Here is a 21,481-nt window from a genome sequence, read left to right as displayed (position 1 = left end):
CCTGTATAAACACATGCACTGATGTCACTGATTTAAAAATAATTAAGTACAAATACAATTTATAAATAACAATGTTATACTAACTAATCATAGGACAAGTCAAAATTACCCTGGCCATAGCCATTGTTCTACATGCTTATTACTTCCTTGTTTCTCACAGATGCTTGTATCTCACCAGATATCCTTGGCAAGGTTTATATATATCTAATAATATGTTCAGAATCTCTTAAGATTGTAAGCTAAGCAAATGAGAATTAAAATTGAACTAGACGTTGCGCATATATACTCACAAAGAATAATGAAGATTTGTTTCTGTCTTACACAGAAAATACAATTTCTTAAGTAATTCTTTAGCTGTATAATGATATTTTCTCAAAAATGTTTACCTATTTTGACTCTTCCTCTCTCAGGACCTTCACCCATTACCAGAATGTTTGCTGGTTTCTGGAAAACAAAAAGCAGAATATTTGACTAATCTTTCATGATTATCTTCAAGAGTAATAAAAATATGTACATTTATTTTATAATGAAACATTTCTATAAATACAAGTCTAAACTCACCGTACCTTTCTGTTTCACTGGCATTTAGTTTTTATCCCTAGTTACCAATTTCACAATTAGAAAAATAAAGCACACTGACAGTTCACAATGAGAACTGTCATCTCTAATTCGATCTGCATTTCCATTTTTACCAGAATGATCACATCCACTGGAGAGATTTACTTCTACAGGAAAATGTTATACCAGGCTAACAATTATGCTATGCACCAATAATCTGGCAAGAACTACTTCTGCAAGTGTAACTTACTGAAAATGATGCCAAAACCTTGGTACGCAGATGCACAGATGAGAGTTGCTTCTGTTACCATCATACATAACTTCGTTTTTAGAGCTGTGCCTGGTTTTAGTTTATGAATGATAAAAAACCCACTTTGGAAGAAGGATTTTTTTTTTTCCCCATAAAGCAAGTTGATTTCACACTCTGTGAATTCCCCTACAACAGGAGCATACACAGAGAGCTACACCCAGAAGCTTTTGAGAGTGCAGACAGCAGCTTCACAAGTAGAACAAAACCTTTACAGGCATTTTATACAATCTGCAGTTATTCACAACCAGCCCCTCGTGAATACCACGTAAAATCTGCAGATGACATCACAGCAATTGTTCTGCAATTAGGATCTAGGTTCCCTCAGACAGAATCACAGAATTTTAGGTGTTGGAAGGGACCTCCAGAGATCATCCAGTCCAACCTCCCCCCGCCATCGTGAAAGCTGGCTCCCTAGGACAGAGCACAGGACTGACACCCATGGTGGTTCCTTGGAACTGTGTTCACAGCTGTAAAGAAGTAAACAGGACTGAAAACATTAAGTGAGTTGAATGAGGAGATCCATAACAATGTTGAAAAGAAGAGCTTTTGGAAGGTTTCTGAAGGTTAATTACGTTTAAAATCCCTAATGCCTGAAGATGTTTGCTCGAGCAGGATTTGTTCAAGAATCTGAAAGATGTCCAGAAAGTCAACATCAGAATCTGACTTCCTCAGTTGCTGACACTGACGCTATTTACCTGAAATGAGATGCTCAAACTAGAGTTACTAATTTGACTCAAAACTGCAAAGCCTTAGGGTGTTTTTTCTTAAAACAAACAAACAAAAGTCCTACTTCACCTACTGTTTCTCCTTCCCCCAGGAAGCTGTTCTCCCTTCCCACCTCCCCTCCCCATACTAGACACAGTTTCTTCCCTGGCTCCAGCCACAGCCTCTTACAACCCTGCTCCACATGCCAGCGCCTCTTTTACTCCTTTTTTAATTTCAGGATAATCCTCGACATCATCCCTGACTTCTTATTCCCCAAAATATTTTTGTAACCTTTCAAGAGAGCATATGTACTCCCTTCTTGGAGAATGCAACAGCTCTTTTAATTGAGAGTAAATGCTCACCAGCAAATCCAGGAAAGAAAAAGACTGTGCTTCCTATTAGCTAATATTTAATGATAATGAAATCAACGCTTGAAGGCAACTGGTCAAACTCGGATTTTACTTCTATGTATTACCCTGAATTGAATATTCCAGAGAGCTTAAGAATCCCATTCTGCATATTCAGAAACCAGGCAGCAAGGGAAACATGCAATTTAACGCTACACTTTACCTCTATTAGAAATCACAAAGCTAAAATTGTCACAACTGAGACAGCGACATTCCAGTTTCCTTGTTGGAATTCTGCTCTAAAAATATCGCCCAACAACTCTGACTGAGAGCTGAGTATGAATCAAGAACACTTCAACAGACCTTTACATTCAGGATCAGATTTTAGGCATTACAAGATTCATTTATGTGTCATGTGAACAGAGGTGATCAAAAGGTAGTTACTGCACTGATTTCTAGTTCAGGGTTTGTTTTTTTTCCTACAGAACAATCATGTTGTAAGAGAGAAACTGTATAACACCAGGAGATGTACCAAGATAAAATCTAAGCAGATACAACAGGATTCTCAAAGCAAAATATCTCCTAAGATTCATACTTTACCTGTAATATTACAAGATTCTTCAATCAACTATTTCATCACAGAAGAAAAGTACTATTTTATCTGTTGACATAAACCACTATATTCACAGAGTAGTTCAAGTCAGAATAGACCTCTGGAAATCATCAAGTCCAACCCCTCCCACTCAAAAGCATGGTCAACTACAGCAGATTGTTCAAGCCTGCATTCAGTTGGGTTTTAAACATCTCCAGAGATGGAGACTCCACAGCCTCTCTGTGACACCTCTTCCAGTGTCTGACCGCCTTCACAGTGAAAAAAAGGTTTCTTCATACATTTAATTAATGCCCATCACCTCTTGTCTCACCACTGGGCAGCACTGAGAAGAGCCTGCTTCTGTTTTGCTTTACTCCTTATCAGGTATGGAAATACATCGGTATGAACCCTAATGAGCCTCCTCGTCTTGGGGATGAACAGTTCCATCTCCCTCAGCCTCAGAAAGACACTCCAAACCCCTAAGTGACTTAGCAGCCCCATACATACAGAGGGTACAGTAGGTTAGAATCTTTGGAAGCAAGGAACTTGTCCACTTAGGTGTTTAAGCTAGAATATTTTGAAGAGATCCTGTTCCACTTAAAATTGAAGTCAGTACTAATATTCAATCCACTGAGGATCAGAAGCCTGCTTGGGCAGCCAGCATGATGAGTTATAAACTTACCATAGTACATAGCCATTAGTTCTTGTAAATCTATCTGAAAGAGTCATGGAGAGGGAAAATGGAGAAGGAAGTGTGAAACAACTGTCCTACTTCCAAAAGAGCAAGTGCTTCCTCTGAGGCGCTACCACCAATGTGGAAAAGGCAGGCATTTCATGGATGACATCCTGATGCCTGCAGGATCCCCACTGACCTGCAGACCACTGTCTCAAGAACAGCTTGTATTGGGGCAGCTTCCTATGAGGTGAGAAGTTTTCATTCATACCTGCTCCTTAAGTCAGAAGGACAACACACCTGAGCTTGCTTTTTATGTCCCACAAGAGTCAATTACCTCTTGGTTATTAGCTACTAAAAAGATAAGAACTTTCTGAGTTCCACTTGCTAATCAGGGCTGGGCTGGTTAGGAAAACATGTCCAAGTGTATGTATGCTGAAGCAGCCAAAGAGTAACACTAATGTAGTAAGACCCGTCTTTGAGGTGAGGCAAACAATATCTGGCTCATGTACTCATGAAATGTGATGGAATACAACAGCTTCAGAAGAACTCAGAACTCAGATTATGTGTTTTGCAGCTGTTTTACATAATAATGGTTTAAATACTGTAAAATAACACTCCTCACCTCCCCAGAGTCTTCATGATACACAAGACATGCTGAGAGGAACCCAACACTCAGTGATCTTTGCTAAACTCATGGCACCTGGGCAGCGTAGCAGAACTTCCCATCCTCAGGTATGGAGGCAAGACCTTGGGTTATTTCAGAGGGATTCAATTGGCATCCTCAGGAAAGCAGGTAATAAAGGTTTCTGTTGTGAGGAGAGAAGACTACCAAAGGGAGTGCAAACAACTTCTGCTCTTTAGAGAAGGGAGAATGTATTAGTCTAATGTCTGGATAGGTAGGGCTTTAAGTATCAAAACTGTTTACTGTGAGACAATAATTTAATAGTCTACGATAGAACTACTGTCTAGTGTAATATAGTTAATGGACAGCTGCAAAAATCACATTAAAAAGTGGGAATTAGGAGAAATTAGAGAGCCCTGTACCTCAGTTATGTTCAGGCTATGTGCAAATTATAAGCACCAGAGTCTGGTTCCTGAACCAAATCTTACTGCTGTCCACATGATGAAGAAAACAAGGTTTTAGGTAGAAGAAAACATGAAGGCCCAAGCAGGTGAGACCAAAACCTGACACATGCTTAGAGTAAATCATGTCTCTTTTCCAAGAATTTTATTCAAGTAAGTTTGAGAAGCCCTGCTTAAAATCATTAACCAACTAACTCAACAGTGAAGGGTGAGGTAAATCAATGAGGACTACACTTCTCAGCCAGTTACATCCCAATTAATACCCTCTCTATTTTCCTCAAACTCTGCCCTTGCTGAGAACACAAAACACCAGCTGGGAAGCAAAGCGATGCTGCTGCGTCTCCACCTATCTAGTTGCTATAGAAACAACAGAAACAGTAATGGTGAGGAGTCTCACATTTAGCATCAGCTATAAAAATGAACAGAAAAATCCCTGCTGAGAAATGCAGTTGAGGTTTGACTGTCTAAAGGATCTTTGTAAAAAGAACAAGGTCAACACCCACAAACAACTGGAGAAAAACCTGAAATACCTGTAAAAAGAGATGCAGGTGGCAACAATTTATTGGGTTTTTTTTTTTTTCCAGTAATAAGCATGGATAACCTATCTATTTTTCTCCAGAGTGGGAATATGGCAATTAACACATCTTGGTGGGAGAGAAGTGAAAATGTTGGGTTAACAAGTATGTTTTCATAAATATCATGAAATGGGATTCACATGGACATCCATGTTATCCTAACCAATATGCTTCCTATTTAAATATTTGGACAATAGATCAGAATAAAGGTTGAAGGAAAAGAAGCCATCTATGGTTTTAAAAGAATAATGGGTCAAAACAAGAACAACAGCCTAACAATAGATGGCAATACTTCAGCTTTAATGGTTATTGTTGTTATCTCCTCAAGTACAGTGGTGACACAACTCTTAAGAGATTTGGTGCAGAATTACATTCCTATGAGAAAACATCCATAGGGACTTACCATTTTCCATACACCATTCTTTATTGTTTATATCCAAAGCAAATGTGTTTCCCTTTTGGAATGTGTCACTCAACAAAGAATAATCTGAAATTAAGAGGCTTCTATTGTAAAAGATACTGCAAGTCTTTCAGGATGAAAGCTCTCCCCACAACTAAAGAAACTGGCTTGTGATGAGGTCTTTTCAAGTCTCAATTACTTAAAAAAGCAATTGTAAACCTCACAATGTTGACACATAGATGCACTTTCAACCCACATGCCAAAACCAGGAGCAGCAGTGATTTCGTCTCAGCTTTTAACACACCTCTCTACAAATGACAAAGGTCCTAAATGAGATGAGAGGGTTCCACTCCATAGGCTCTGCTCAAAAGACCACTGAGCCTTTAAATTCAAGATTAAGAGGGAGCTGCAGGATGTTCACAGAAATTTGCAAAGAAAACTTTTGCTTTTCTCATCCACACGGAAATGGAGGCACTTCCCTGCCTTAAGTCAACACTATTCAAACCCAGACATTGTTTTCAGGCCAATACACTGGCACACCAGTGCTAATGCTTTTGATAACGATAATTAATGCAGGATTTCAAAACAAGAAAAGGTTCTTAAAAGATTCTATTACACACCACAAACCTCCAAACCATTATCACATCTGTTTGCATTACTTCCATATATTGAACAACATATAGAAAATTTATCATCCCTTCCCTCTCCTTTTTTAGAAAACTGCTTGGTCAACGTTTTTCTGATACTGAAGCACTAATGTACACCCTATAAAGAAAAACACCTTCACACCTGCTTCTGTTTGCAAGCCTTACATCCTGTGAACTCATATTAGAGTCGCTGCTCTGATTACACAGCATCACTTTCAACTCGGGTTTTGTCAGCTGTTATCTTTTTGGAAAAGCAAAACTATTTAATTATATCTTTTCCCTAGATTTGTAATTCCACACAATTTGCTTCTACTGTTTCTCTGCTCTGTTAAGATGATTGACCTTGAACAGCATTACCATTAACAAGTCTCATCGATATATTTATCGTTCGATTTGAATCAATAATGTTTCTACAAATATTATCAAATTAAGCTGGGCCAAAAATAAAGCAGCTTATTAGAGCACATGAGGCATCAAAATCACAAGGAATGCAAAAGGCTTTGATATAATACATTATTCAAATGAAATAAAACTTGTTTAATTCTAGAAAGGAGGAAAAAAACCCAAAGGCAGGCTCATTAAGTAAATATATGCCAACAGAGGAAGCAGAGAGTACCACAGAAGGCTTTTATTGCCAATTTTTTTAAATAGAAAAAACAGTCCAAAAATCTTTGCAGTAAGAATACAGAACCACAAACAAATGCAGATATTTAAAATTTTGCAGCTAAGTGTCACCAGATTATCTTTACATTCAAAAATGTACTTGATAGTCATCAGAGGAACATCAGTGACAAAAACATTCTCAAACGTTCCCATAGCATGTAGAAAACTACATGTAACACATACAAACATATTTATTAATTTGATAGTAATACGTACATGGTAGCAAATATTTTTATCTCCTCTCTTGCTTGTTATAAAAGGAATGAAACACACACAGACCTGACAAAGTCATGGAAGTGTGTGACACCACTGGAGTGGGGGAAAAAAAATTCCTTAATTCTGAGAGATGGAAATTGGATATTCCATCACGGTGTCACAGTATGTTAGGGACTTATGTACTGCACAGCTGCTGAACTGATATGGTAAAATAATCATTAATTCCAGATAGCAGAAGTGTATAATTTACCTCATGCTCTGGAACTGATGGTAAGTAGCTAGAAAAGGAACAAACTGTACAGAAGATATATGAAATATTCCTTTGACATGACTTAGATAAAGATTTTGGTTAAACTCATTCCTTGTCTGTATCCATGATGTATTGAGAGAGCAAATGTACTGTTTTCATATCAAAGCTAGCTATAAAAAAATTGCCTTCAGAGTGCAACCCTAGCTCTGCACATAACTTTTAAACTTTTTTTTTTATATAAAAAAAAAAAGGTGCCCAAAACAAGATTACCTAACCTACAACAACAGCAAAGATGTGCCTACACAGGCTTCATTACAGACTGGCTGAAACCAGCCCATGATTCTGGGTACTCTTTGGGGAATCAGTCACAATCATACAATGCTTTGGGCTGGACAGGATCCCTGGAGATCATCTGATGCTCAAAACAGGGAGGTCACCCTGCTGAAAGCAGTGCCAACTTCAAAGTAGAACTGACTTTGAAGCTGCACCAGGCTGCTGAGTGTCGTAACCAAGGAAGCTGAAATTCTCCAAGGATGGAGGTTCCTTGGGCTTTCTGGTGGGCAACCCTTTCACAGAATTGTAGGGGTTGGAAAGGTGTTTATAAATATCTTAGACTTGGGATGCAGGGGGAATTGGCCAGCCCATTTTCAGTGGTCTGTGGGGACAGGACTAGGGGCAATGGCTGTAAGCTGGAGCATAGGAAGTTCCGCACCAACATGCGGAAGAACTTTTTCACAGTGAGGGTGACGGAGCAGTGGAATAGGCTGCCCAGGGAGGTGGTTGAGTCTCCTTCTCTGGAGATATTCAAGTCTCGTCTGGATGCCTATCTGTGTAATATGAGATAGGGAGCCTGCTTTGGCAGGGGGGTTGGACCCGATGATCTCTTGAGGTCCCTTCCAACCCCTAAGATTCTGTGATTCTGTGATTCTGATTCTGTGAAAGGACCTTTAGAGATCGAGTCCAACCCCACTATCTGACCACTCTCATGATGAAGTATTGTTTCCTAAATGTCTCTTATAGAAACATGTGTGCCCCTTCCTCCTTTGCATGTCTCTTAGAACAGCTTTATCTTCTCTAGAACCTCTCATTAGGCAATTTAAGTCCACACTGAGAACGCTGCACGCTGCTGAGCATGGCAGCAGTAAAGATGACGCACGCTAAGCTGTCTCTGTCACCCTGTGGTATTCCCACTGCACCTCTGGCTGAACAGTTCCACAGCTACACACCTAACAGTAGAAATGCACACTTGAGATTGCAGAGTCAGCCTCAAAGTCCAGACTCTGGAACATGCTCACTACAAATGTATCCTACCCCCCCACCCCCCTTCATTGTAACCAAATCACATATAATCATACATGGACAAACTACCGGAACGTTCTAGTCAAGTCATATGGCTTCAGTTGCTCTCATATATAAACACCCTGGAGATAATTAAATCAGTGTCAGGTAAAGTACTCATTTTTATGGTTTACTTCATTTTTCACAGGCTGAACGCTCTCTTAAAGTGTAATTAAGCATATATCTCATCTGACATTAATTCTTTAAATTCAATCCCCTCAGCTCTACCCAGGCACTCCCCCAAAACATCCATGCTCCTCGTAAGAATGATCTGCTTCAAAATCAATTTGAAACAATGATTTCTTAGGCAATTGCTACAAAAGATACTTAATTTATAAACTCAAAGTGTTTCATCGTGTTGAAACAGGAAAAGACTATTCAACAAACTCTATTCCCTGGTTAATCAATGGATAATATAGTTGCAGTTATGTCACTGGAAAATGGACTGCAAGCACAAGGGGAATATGAAATAAGAGTAATCACAAGAGGAGAATATAATGCTGGGCTACATAAAAGTTCAGAAATGAAACAATCTTCCTTTCACACACCATTTCTTTCAGGTTTCTTACGGCTGACAGAGCATTAAATTACTTCAAGACAAAAATGAAAACTCCAGACAACTTTGGATGCCGGACATTGCTGCTATTCTAACAACCTTCACAATGTACCAGTGGTTTCACCCCAATCAATGACAATGCAGTTCAACTGAAAAAGAAAAGAATGAATAAACCCCTCACATTAGGAGAATGCCAAAACATTTGACACAAATTAAATTTTATGTTGCTATGCAACATTATCCAAAGCATTCTGCTGGTGCTAGTGCTGCAATAGCATTCTTGAACTTAAAATGTTACACGCAACCTTGAGAAGGACAAAGAAGGGGGAAGATGGAAACAAAGAGGAAAATATCACCATAAATTATCAATGAAAATTAAAATGCCATAAAGCAAATGTTTAAATAATACCCTGAACTCATATTGTGCATGAGATTTTCAACACATTACAGTACATACTCCAGCAAAATTCCCATGAAGCTACTCAGCAGTCATCTAGGTCCCTGTCTTTAGACCTTGCCTGGGCTCTTTGGGAGTGCCAAGGAGAGCACAGGACGAGACAGATTTCTCAACCTCTGCTACCCCATTTCTGAGCAGTGCAGATGTGCAGGCCCACCACGCATGGTAACAGAAAAAAGACTCACCTCAGAAATAATCTGGAAGAATATTCAGCTTTTTAATACATTTCAAAAAGGAGATGGAGAAATAAATTTCACTCCATCCAATGAAAGTCAATCTCCTCCTCTGTTGGGGCTTCAAGAGACATCCTGAATGCCCCAAGATACTGCAGACAAGCCAAGTCTATGCACCTCTGCTGTCAAGTCCTTAATAGATATTCTTCACATGTGGTCTTTACTCAGAATAACCACACACAATCAAATAAACTGAGAAGGTATTCGCACATATGAAACATTAAATGCTGGCAAGAGACAGCAAGGCTGACAGAACACTAACATGAGTGTGCCTATGACTGTACTAACCTTGGGACTAGAACTGGAGAGGAGGGGGAAATGAGAGGGTGAGATTCTTACCTACCTGTTCTTGCTGTTGGAACTCCTCACTTTTTTGCATTACTTTGTTTCTGCTATAGCAGCGTGAAAATGAGACACCACCACTGCTGTATCTGGTAACTCTTTCAACTGTAGCACTAAGTTTCACCACTGCCAAATCCTGGTTATTTATTTTAGACAATATTCTGACTAGCCCTCCCAGTTCAGTCGGGTTATTAAGACAGGAGGATGAAACCTCTATCAAATCAAAGGACAAATAACTGAAAGTGAGACTTCTGACACTGTCATAAAACATTTTGTTAATTGCCTTTCACAAAGTATCTTCGGCAGTAAAAGTCCAATACCTCCATTCCCCTAAGAGCCTGGTAGAGTCAAAGAATTAACAAAGCTTTTCTGACTGCAATAAATAACACAGCACCAAACGAATAGATATAAGTGTAATCCATTTACATCACAAACTGCCTTCTGCTTGGATAGCTTAGATTGACTGAATTAGGTTGAAATATTAAAAAGAAAAAGTCCTTCAGTGGAAATTTCAAGGGAGAAGAAAAATAATAAAAAGGTAGCATGACAATCTAGAAAGACTACTTCCATGTTGAATGGGTTTTCCTGTTTGTCTGCACATGGACATGGGACTCAGAACTATGGAACACATTTCTTTTATTATTTTTGGGTAGAAACTTTTGGTAAGATTTAGCAAAGCAATAAATGCAGTAAGTTTTACACAACTTTAAAAATCAAATGTTTTTTAATAAAATAATATTTCACATTGTTTAACTAGCTCTTATCAGTTTACTACATACCTTATTTTGCAGCATTAATCTACATCATCTATCCACTTTTCATCTACGCGCTTTTCCTATACTTATAATTTCAAGGGAAAAAAAGATGAGGAACCATCTTTCCTCTCTGCATCTTCCAAGTCGAGTCTAAAGACTAGATAATTTAATCCTTATAGGATCAACTTAAGTGGCTGTTATACTCTTGTATCACGTTCTCTATTGTGTGGAAATCATTTACAAAATAACCCCAACCTTTCTATAATCCTTTTCAAAGTATCTTCTTGAAGCAAGCTGATGGCTTCTAGTACTTGCAGGGATAAGTTACATGTCCCTTTCTCACCATTGTTTGTCCAGCAGATCAGTGTTCAGGCTTCAGGATGAAATTTTATCACCTTAATACAAGCTTTGACACCTACAACTAATTGGATTGAACAGTCCAGTAGACCATAAGGTCTCAGACTCACCACCCAGTTACCACTATCTAGACGACTTAATAATGCATCCATTGAGGCAGCACAACCTCACAGTCTTACAATGGAAAAAAAAAGCAGCTATGGACCATGAAGTGAGCTGACACATTCACTGCAAAGGAAGTTAAGCAAAACATATGCTTTAAAATCCAATCTAACAGGAAACTCTTTCCTTAGTTTATCACTAATGCTCTGTTCACCCCATGCCTAACATAATCTCTCAGTCAGATCATGCTGAAGCTATTCCCTCACTCCTCAGTCTCCTGACTTTTGGAGGATCCTCAGGCTCTGATTTTTAAAGAGCTGAGAAGCAACAGCCAGGGTTGGGGTTTTTTTGCAACAGTTACATTTCAAATCCAGACTTCTATCAAAGTTAGAGGAAATTGATTCACCTTGTTTCCTCTCTAAGGTTGTCCCAAGGTGTCTGCATCTGACCAAGCAGCCATGGACTTTAAAGAGTAGCCAGTAAATGTGGTCTGCCTGGGGCATGCTACAACCGTGGTAAGAAATGCCCAATCTCACTTCCACTGTTATTCAGAAATGCAACTGCTTCACAAGGTTAGCCAAGAGAGCAGAACCCCCACATCCTCTCAAGAGCTGTCATCACGCAGATCACAGTGGCACAACCGTGCCCCTCAAAGCAGAGCTCCCAGGTAGCTGGTGTGCTCTGCTGCTGCGGCAACAGCCTGCTCTTGGGCTCAAGCTGCTCCCTTGGGGCTGGGGCTGCAACAGCTCCTTTCTACCAAAAGGCACTAATAAGACCTTACAAGGCTGTGAACCTAGCCAGAGACATAGCAGAACATCTTTTGATATGCTGCCATACCGGTATTCAGCGTTGGACTTTGGTATCACAAAGTTAGTAGAGACCAGCAGGATAGGATGAGAGAGATCCCCTTAGCTCTTTAAGTTCGACCCGAGAATAGCCTAAAAAGTTATGGGAAGGTAACAAAGGATATGTTTAGAGATAGACTCCTGAGTTACAATATTTCTACTTGTTTTCTGAAGCTTGAGATTTATTGTTACTTACTTGCGAGTTTGAGATACTCCCACACACATGAGATTAAAAGATACCAAGCAGCACATCTGTGCGTGTTTACACTGATGATGGATTTATAAAGTTTCTGAAAACAAAGCAGTTTTAATGTATGCACTCTCTGTAAGGTTTAGAATACTGCATTCCCTTCCTGCTCATTTCATCAGTACATGTTATGGAAAGGAGCCGAACATTCAGCTGGCAGTCAAATTTTTATGGCATTCCTTCTGTAGTACAAGCTCTGATCTTCACTACAGCCTAAACTCTGGCTGACAAAAGAGGTCTACATGGTTTAGATCTGCTAAAGAATCGAGGGCCTAACCCTTCAATCAACACTAATTCAAAATTATCAGCATCTCAGAAGAATGTGAAACCTTCTTGTAAAGACAATTCTTGAGATAAATCACAGTCCATGTGTGCTTAAGCAGACTTTCCACCAATTTAAAATAATTTTCCAACAGGCCAGGCATGAACAGGCATAAACCATTTCAATCCAGAATGTACTTTAACAACCATAAACAACCCCAAGTTACCCAGTATAGCAACTGGGCACAGGAGCCAACACAGAGTGGTGCACGCTGTGCAGAGATGAAACAGCAACTGCCCGGACAGGGCTCAGGGGGTTGATGTCAGGGAGGGAGAGAGCTTGGGAGAATGGGCCTTTGATGCAAAGACCAACCCATAAAACAACAGAGTTGACAGAAGTAAGGGACAGAGACCAAGGAAAGTGTCTGTGGGCACAGTAGCTGGTGGAGGCTAGGAAAGGTATATGAGCAACAGGGATGAGATTGGCTTAGAATGCAGAAACTGAAAACCTTAATTTGGTTCAAGAACAAAACCCAAACCACCTACTTAAAGTTAATATTTAATACACCAATTAAAAAGTTATGGGGACCACAAATTGTCTTTTAAGAGTGTCAAGCATTTATCCCAGTTACTTAGCTGCTGTACATATAGTCCAAGATAGTTAAGTTTCCTTGTCCTGAAAAAGAGAATTACTTTTAGTTCTCAGACACCATACCATTTACACAGCCTGATAAATTTCAATTTATTTTTTTTTAACCAGTTTCACTTTGTAGAATGGCATTTGTAATTTGTGTTTTATTATCAAGAGTCACAGCCTAAGACAAGCTGGAAACAAAGGCTGTAAGTACTGCTACATACCCTGCTGTCTTGGGCATGAGAAGAATTTTTCCCTACCCATAACTGCTTCTATGGTTTTCATCCAGAAAAACATGACTTCTTTATTTCTGCAGAATACTTTGCAGCCGCTCATTTCAAACCAGCACCTCAAACTTCAAAGCAAGGATCCTGCAGCTATGGAGTATGCTGGACACAGCTAAGGAAGATTCTTAACTCCACAACAGTGTGACTTCAGAGATGTGAACACCGCTCCCTCCTTTCCATCTACAAATCTCTTACTAGCAACGACAGACTGTAGAGGGCAAAAATTTCACAAGAGTTTCTAGGCATCCTGGTCCTGAACCTAAAACCCCTGGCCACAAACTGCTCACACAGCACTTTGGTGGACCCCTAGTACATTTGCTTGAATAACCAAGCACTGCAGGCTTAGTACTTAACACCATAAACAAGGTGCAAGATCCCACCTTAAATGGGTGCATACATCCATTAAACAGTCATGGCTATTCTTAGTATTTCTCTTCTACAAGCATTTCCATGTGCAGAGTAGCACATCTGGAAGAGTCTTAGAAATCTGTGCAGCTGGGTGAGCAAATTAGACTAAGTGAAAGCATGAGTTGTCAGCACCTCCACTAACATGTGGGTAACTGCCACAGGCACACTCTTATCAGGGGGTATCTTGCAGGAGGCATTAAGCAACTTGCTCCTTTTCATGAAGGTATCTCTTACTTACCGCAGGATACCACTGATAAAAGTGTGGCCACAGGCAGGTAGAGCAGCCTCAGTGTTTTGAGATCTCATTCACACTTGCACTCACACCAAAGTTGTCACCATCAAGACAGTGTATTTACAAGCTGACCTGCAAGTCCCAAGTTTCCTCAGCTTAGAGACTATGTATATGATAACTGAGTTGCAGCAGAGCAGTGGACAAATCTTTTTAGAGTAATAATGACTTTATCCATCTGCCTCAATTTCTTCCTGTGCTTACAAAATCAACACAAGGTTGAGGCAATGACATTTTGTCACATTCATGATTATTCTATTAGAGGCTTGCATAACGCTTACGGCATCTTCCCAGCCCTCAGATTTAAAATAACCCAGGTAAGATAAAGAAGAGTGTTAACACCGAGCATGTTTGATATAGTGACCTGAAGTGTTCACAGAAATTACCACAGTCTACTAAAAGCTGCACAGCAGCTAGTAAAATGTTCATCTTCTGTCCTGAAAGTGTATTGATTCGTGGATGTAAACAAGAAAAACAAAAGGCCAGAATAATTTACACAAGAAGCAAGTAACTTCCCCATTTCCTTTGTTCAGAAGTGTACAAGAATTTATAGGAAAATTAAATATATTTATATTTAAATATAATATATGTAAAATATATTTATTTCACAATACTTAGTACACTGTACTGCTACAACACGGCATTTCAGATTCTAAAAGTTTTTTTCTTCAGTATAATGCTAATATCTTCATTTTTATTTTATTACCTAATAAAAATACATCAAAAGACAATTATGTCAACAGATACTTTCATGAACAAATACATTAGGTATTGATATTAATTATCCTCATTAATGCAAACCAAAAAGCAGATCTTGGCAGGATATAAACAGGTGGTGCCTAAATATTTTAGGTAGTCAAAACAAGGTGTGGGAGTCTGATCTTTAACCGCTTTTGAAGATTAGGCTCCCTCTAAATAGCATATGCAGAACAAAACAAAACAAAAAATAATCATTGAGTCATCTTAGAAAAATTTAACCTAACTTGTTATCAATTATTTATTAACTTCTTCATCTCTGTAGCAATTTGCAACACTTTTATAACAGTTCTATAGTAAGTACCAAGACCTCTCCTGTGCACTGAACTGAAGTTGCTGTCCTGTAGCCAATACCATGGCAGAAGAGATCATTAGTTATTGGCTTGGAACACCTAGAGTCAGTTTTCAGCACCCACTTTCAAGAGGTTATGCAGTCAATCAGCAATCAAGGTCCATTCTGGACTGAAGTCTGTGGTTGAAGATTTTTTAGACACATTAATAAATTTGTCATGCAAAAATAAATGCAAGTTAATTAATCATGATGTGGGATTGGCTTGACATCTCCAAAAAGCCTGTAGTCATTAATACATATATTTCTAATAATATAAACAACTCAAGCATTTCTAGAAAGTCAAAAATTGTTTGCATTTTTAAAATTATTTTTACAACTTAAAGACAAAAAAGCTATCTGCAGTTAAAATAAAAAAACCTCAACCCAAAAACCCCTGCCAAACCCCAAATAGATAAAACTCCCTTTTATTTTCATAAGGAATTTTCCCAATCATCTCCAAATGCTTTACAAGAGTTAAATATAAGCTAAGTCATTTGAGAATTATAGACTGCAGTAGCTTAAACATACACAACCATTACCACACCATTAATTCTTGAAGCTGCTATTGGAAATTAAAAGCTAGAAGGCATAAGGAAAGATGATCTGGTACATATAATTTTGAGTGGAAAAAACAAAGAAAAGCTATTTTGGGAGGCAAAAGCCTTAAGAAAAAGAGTCTCAAAATAATTTCTGAAGCAGAACCACCACACGGACCATTACCAACTTTGGAATCTAGGGACCCTTAGGTTTTAATGAGTCTATGAAGTTTTTTAATGAGCATAGTACTTTTAATGAGATGCTAAAATAAAGGAGAGTCACTTCATCTGGAATGAGTGAGCTCCCCACCCATGACATGTCAGTGAAGGTATGAAATGTAGTGTTCCACGAGCACCAGCCACCACGGAGCTCAGGCCAAAGGGAGAAGCAAAAGTTAGGGCTGTGAAGATGAAGAGAGAGGAGTATTTCAGGAAAGTCATAGCTGAGTCAAGGTTATATGAGTAATGTTAAAGAGGTGGCAAAAGGCAGATCAACAGATAGGGGAGCGTGGCCAGAGGAGCAGGAAGTTGGAAGCAAATGAAAAGATTTGCATGGAGAAAGAAAACAGAGGAGTTGTGAAGAAGGTTCTACGTGCCCAAAACAAAATCTCAAATAGTTCAGAACTAATTACAATATTTTTCCATTCAACAATTACAGCCTTTTGAAAAATGAAAAACAACCTGCAGAGACATGCAGTGGCTGTGAGATACGCCAATTCCTGAGAGATGTTCTGTGATTCATGCCAAAAGCATGAGCACGTTAGTGTGGCAGGTCCTATTTTTTAATTATTATTTCTTTTAACTTCAACAATTCCAAACACATAGTACACTTTTAAAGACAGACACGACTGTCCTTGCTACAGCGAATTTGCCCAAATTTACTAGGAAAAGCATGCTTTTAGTGCTTGAGGTTTATGATTTATCTTACTCTGAACGTTGCCAATAACTCCTTGGACATTCTCACAAAACATCAAGTGCTAAAAATGTAAATAAACACCCTGAGGGAATTTTTATTTTCTTTTCTCAAACTGCATAAATAGGCTAGGCACTCAGCTCCTGTTCCTCAAAGCCAGATTATGACTTTTGAAAAGCCTTCTGTGCAATGAAGTGCCTTTGAGAAACCCCCTAGCTTTCAGAGCATACCATCAGAGCACTTTCTACTCCATTACTCTGCCCCATGTTTTCTACACCCTATGCCCATCAGCTGAAATTCCTCTCTATTACAGTTGCAACATCCATTTTGAAAACAGTCACATTACGAACTTAGGACCAAGGTGAAAGTTTAAGGAAGCTTTTTTAGAGGCAATGATAGCTTCAGTACCCATTTAATGGCTAGAATGTCCCTACTAATAAAGATCCAGAAGCTATCAGCTCACTTGACAACTGGAAATCTGGTATTAATATGGTAAAAATGAATATGCACACCCCCCCGTCCTGCCCCCCCCCCCCCCCTAATTCTGAACACAATTTTTTGCAAGACTGAAGTGGTTCTTGCCTACCAAAGACTACACTAGACATGAGTACACTGGGTACTATAGCAGGGCTGTACCCAGAAGGTTGAATTGTTTTACAAGCTCAACATATGGGTCAGAAAAACACCCAGGCAACAGAATCAGCTGTGTCCAGTTCTGGGCTCCCCAGTTCAAGATAGGGAACTACTGGAGAGAGTCCAGCAGTGGGCTACAAGGATGATGAGGGGACTGGAGCATCTCCCTTATGAGGAGAGGCTGAGAGAGCAGGGGCTCTTCAGCCTGTTTAGACCAAGAGGAGATCTGATCAGTGCTTACAAGTATCTAAGGGGTGGATGTCTGGAGGATGCAGCCAGACTTCTCAGTGGTGCCCAGTGACAGGACAAGGGGCAATGGGCACAAACTGGAACACAATAAGTTCTGTCTGAACACGAGGGAAAGTTTGTCACTGTGAGGATGCAAAGCACTGGCACAGGCTGCCCAGCAAGGTTGTGGAGATTCCTTCTCTGGAGACATTCAAATCCCACCTGGACATGATCCTGTGCAACCAACTCTAGGTGATCCTGCTTTAGCAGAGGAGTTGGACTAGATGATTTCTAGAGGTCCCTTCCATCCCCTACTGTTCCGTGATGCTATGATTATCATATTGGCATTTTTGTTACCATCCTCAGAAACAATGTAAGGCACTTGGAAATAACACTGTAGCTGTCCAGTTTTAATGATGGTACATTACTTTAATGATGGTACATCAATTTTAATGATGGTACATCTCTGCCCAGAGAGGTTATTGAGTCTCCTTCTCTGGAGACACTCAAAACCCGCCTGGACACGTTCCTGTGTGATTTAATCTAGGTGATCCTGCTTTGGCAAGGGGGGGGGGCTGGACTCAATGATCTTTCGAGGTCCCTTCCAACTCCTAACGTTCTGCGATTCTGTGATTAGGCAGTTTTATCTCACTCTCATTAAGGAGTGAGCTATCAAAGGACTACGCATTTTCTGCAGGATAAAAACATGCAGGTGAGCAGTTACTACAGAGCAACTAACACAGAGAAAATCCACACCCTAGACTACCTTGCTGTAACTTGTTCATATAGCCATAACCTCTGATTTAGTTTAAGTTTAGTTGAAAAACTAAACTACCTAAATACTGAACAAGGGTTCCAAGCTGCATGCACCAAGAAAAACATCTGTACAGTTTCAAACGTTACTGCCTCTAGCAGTCCATGCTTTCTCTCCACTGGAGATAGTCACCAGACAGCACACTATTGCAGTGAACAGGCTCCTCAGCTGCAGCCCTCCAGCCCACTTTAGCACCTTGATGGGAATAAATATACTTTTACTGAAGGCAAAAGTTAGTACTGGGACCACAGTCTGGGACAGCTGCTGCGGAGAACCGCACTCCCATCACCAACTGTGTGGTACCCAGCATCGTCTCCAGCGAGGCAAAGGGCTGGGTGGTCTCAGACGGCCCCACCTCACATCGGCACAGCTGAGCTGAGCCCCACTCAGTTCTCAGATCACTCAGAACAGCCACAAATTGTAACACAATTTAGTTATGTTTCAGCAGTTAATGCAGGCTTTGCCAGCGCACGGGGACATGCACAGAGAAATAAGCCTCCGAGAGAAACACCCTGTGTCCTAGCAAAGAGCAGTCAGCCACAGCACACCTGTATTTGCTGGCAGTGAAATCAGTAAGAAGCTACTGCAAAATTATTATACTGTCTAGATAACCAGAATTTCAAGCATATGCTACCCAAAACCTACATGGGTCTGCAAATCTCTTGCTTTTTCCTATCAAGGATTCAAATTAATACCTACTTGATAAGAAATCAGATTTAGAGCTGAGACTGGAATTCACATCCCTGAATTTTGAGACACAAAGCCTTTAACATGCCATTTAAGAGACTTATTTTCAGCTGAGCTGGCAAACAACTAATACAGTTCAATATCCACAAAAGTAATTTTTATAGTATTATTTTATTATTATTATTTTATAGGATTAGAAGTCCCTATCAGCTCATTAAAATGCAACCCACTGGAGTTTGCACTTGATCCATAATTCTAACAATATCATCTGGAACTGTTACATCAAAAGTAACTATGTGAAAGGAAAATCAAAGTAAAAATGTACAAGCATGTTTAATGGATTAAAGAAAAATGTAGAACAGAACCAGACACATTTGTGAAAACCCCACTCTTTGGCAACAATTACAGCATAAGACAAAATGGCTTGGGTAGCTGAAATCCCCCATTCCAAGGGGAATTTCAGGAATGCAAAATATTGTCTACAGAATTATTTTCTGAGACCCAAGTTATATTTCCAAACATGAGCTGCACAGATCATTATAATGCAAACTTTTTGGATTTGGTCTTGATATTTAAGCGAGCAGAATAAGCAAGTGTAAACTCTTAGTACCACCTGATTTCATTTTTATTAGAGTTTAGATTATTTTCTTTTTTTAGGTAAAACTCTTCAACAATAAACTGAAACAGAAGTGATTAAATAAAAATAAAATGTACTAATACAAAAAAACAACCACAATTTATATTTAAAGTTTATTATACCAGTAGGAACCAGAGCATCAAAGAAGGGGGCCAGCATGGGAATTAGGGGGATTGTTTCAGAACTCTAAACTGTAACCAGCACCATATAAACTATTTTTCAAATGCTACAGCCTTACTTAAGTAGAATAAAATAATTTCCAGTACAGCAGTAATAACTACAGTACCCTTGGAAATGCACAAGAGAAAGCACAAGAAGGCAAGCAATACGCAGTGTTCCCATTTTTTTCTCAACTACATGTTGTTAGGTTCTGTGTTTTCATTGATTTCAGCATACTTTTAAGCTTCACTAATTTCTACTGCTATAAATACGAACACTTCAAGGCGCCAACCTTTGTAGCCTTGTTCAGGAGGGGTAACGAGACCAAACAGAAATAATCTCTAATGACTGTAGTCAATCCCATTATCCCAAAGGTACTTTTCTCCAACAGGGGGAAAAAAAAAAGAAGTGGTAAGCCTTTTACAAACAGAAAACTTTTCAAAGCTGCTTCTAAACTTTGCCTTTCTCATTTAGAAAGCAAATCCCACTTTGCTTACTCATACAGTAAGCTGCACCAATATGCTAAATACAACATGTATCTGCTAGGTTGTATTAAAGTAATGCTAGAATTGTATTCAAGCAATTCTAGAATTCTAGGATGTACTAAAGGAATTCTAGAATTTATATAAAACAAATATTAAAAAAATAGTTATATAAAAATAAATTCTAGAATTACTTTAATACTTTTGCTTCCTTCTCACCCTTTTTCCACCTCAGGAAAAGAGATACGAAGCTCACTGAAACCATATGTCATCTGTTGACTTTAGCAGCAAAACGCAGCCAAAAGAACCTTAAATCAGTGCCTTTGTTTCTTCTGACTCATCTGAATTTATATCTAGTCAGGGTTTTATGGGCATAAGCTTGTTTTAGAACCCCAGGTAAAACATTTTTCTTCAAGTGTAATTATTTTTATTAGTAAAAATTAATCTACAAACATCTTATTAATATCCTTGTCACAAACCAAAAGGTATGCATTAGTCAGTCTTGGAAAAACTGCTGTTTCCATGAACTCACAGAGAGGTAATAACTCTGCACATCTTCACACACCTTTCTAAATCACATGAAGATTAGTTTTTACAACTGAAGGCGAAAAAGTTCTGAGTAATGGGAAATGCGCTGGTTTTGAGTAGGTGCCCCTCAATATATGCTTAATACTTGAACAGAGAAAGAGAAAAGCTTATGCTGGTAAACTCACTCTGCTATTCAGCATGTAAATTTTTCTGGTTCATTTATCCATCTAGAAGCCTGTATCCATGTAGGTGCACATACAAGCACCCACAGACTGTTGTTCCTCAGCCATAAAGACAGACGTGTATCCTCTCTCTAACCAGATACAAAAGGTATCAGCTAGGAAATTCAAACCACTTTCTAAAGTCCTCACAGAGTCTAACCCCTCAAAGCACAGAGGTTTAGCTTGCATTTCCTTTCTTTTGGGAAACCTGTGAGCTGAGTGTGGCCATTTGTAAAGTTCGTTGACACTGTGGAAAGCCCCCGTCACCCCAAGGAGATCATGGAGATGGAACAATAAAGAACTAAGAGGCCCAAACTCATGCACATCTAGGGAAGGGCATGAGTCAGGGGTGCATGTCCACACACATTCATGCACCCTTCTGATGGGCGCACACACAAACAGGATGACACAGAGCGGTGGGGA

At 39.3% G+C, this 21,481-nt stretch overlaps 1 protein-coding gene across 3 annotated transcripts in view; it reads right to left on the bottom strand.

Moving 5' to 3' along the window:
• CDK19 (cyclin dependent kinase 19) overlaps positions 1 to 21,481 on the bottom strand; it is a gene marked incomplete at its 5' end in the record, with an annotated part of 123,502 nt that overhangs the window by 35,790 nt on the left and 66,231 nt on the right. For all 3 annotated transcript variants that reach the window (XM_084261241.1, XM_084261242.1, XM_084261243.1), the window contains one exon: positions 387 to 444. In XM_084261241.1, the coding sequence (XP_084117367.1) occupies positions 387 to 444 (58 nt within the window). The remainder of the gene's footprint in view (positions 1 to 386; positions 445 to 21,481) is intronic.

The sequence above is a fragment of the Gallinula chloropus genome (assembly GCF_964237585.1).
Source record: "Gallinula chloropus genome assembly, chromosome: 3".
NCBI lineage: Eukaryota > Metazoa > Chordata > Aves > Gruiformes > Rallidae > Gallinula > Gallinula chloropus.
This window is presented reverse-complemented; position numbering and strand designations above follow the sequence as displayed.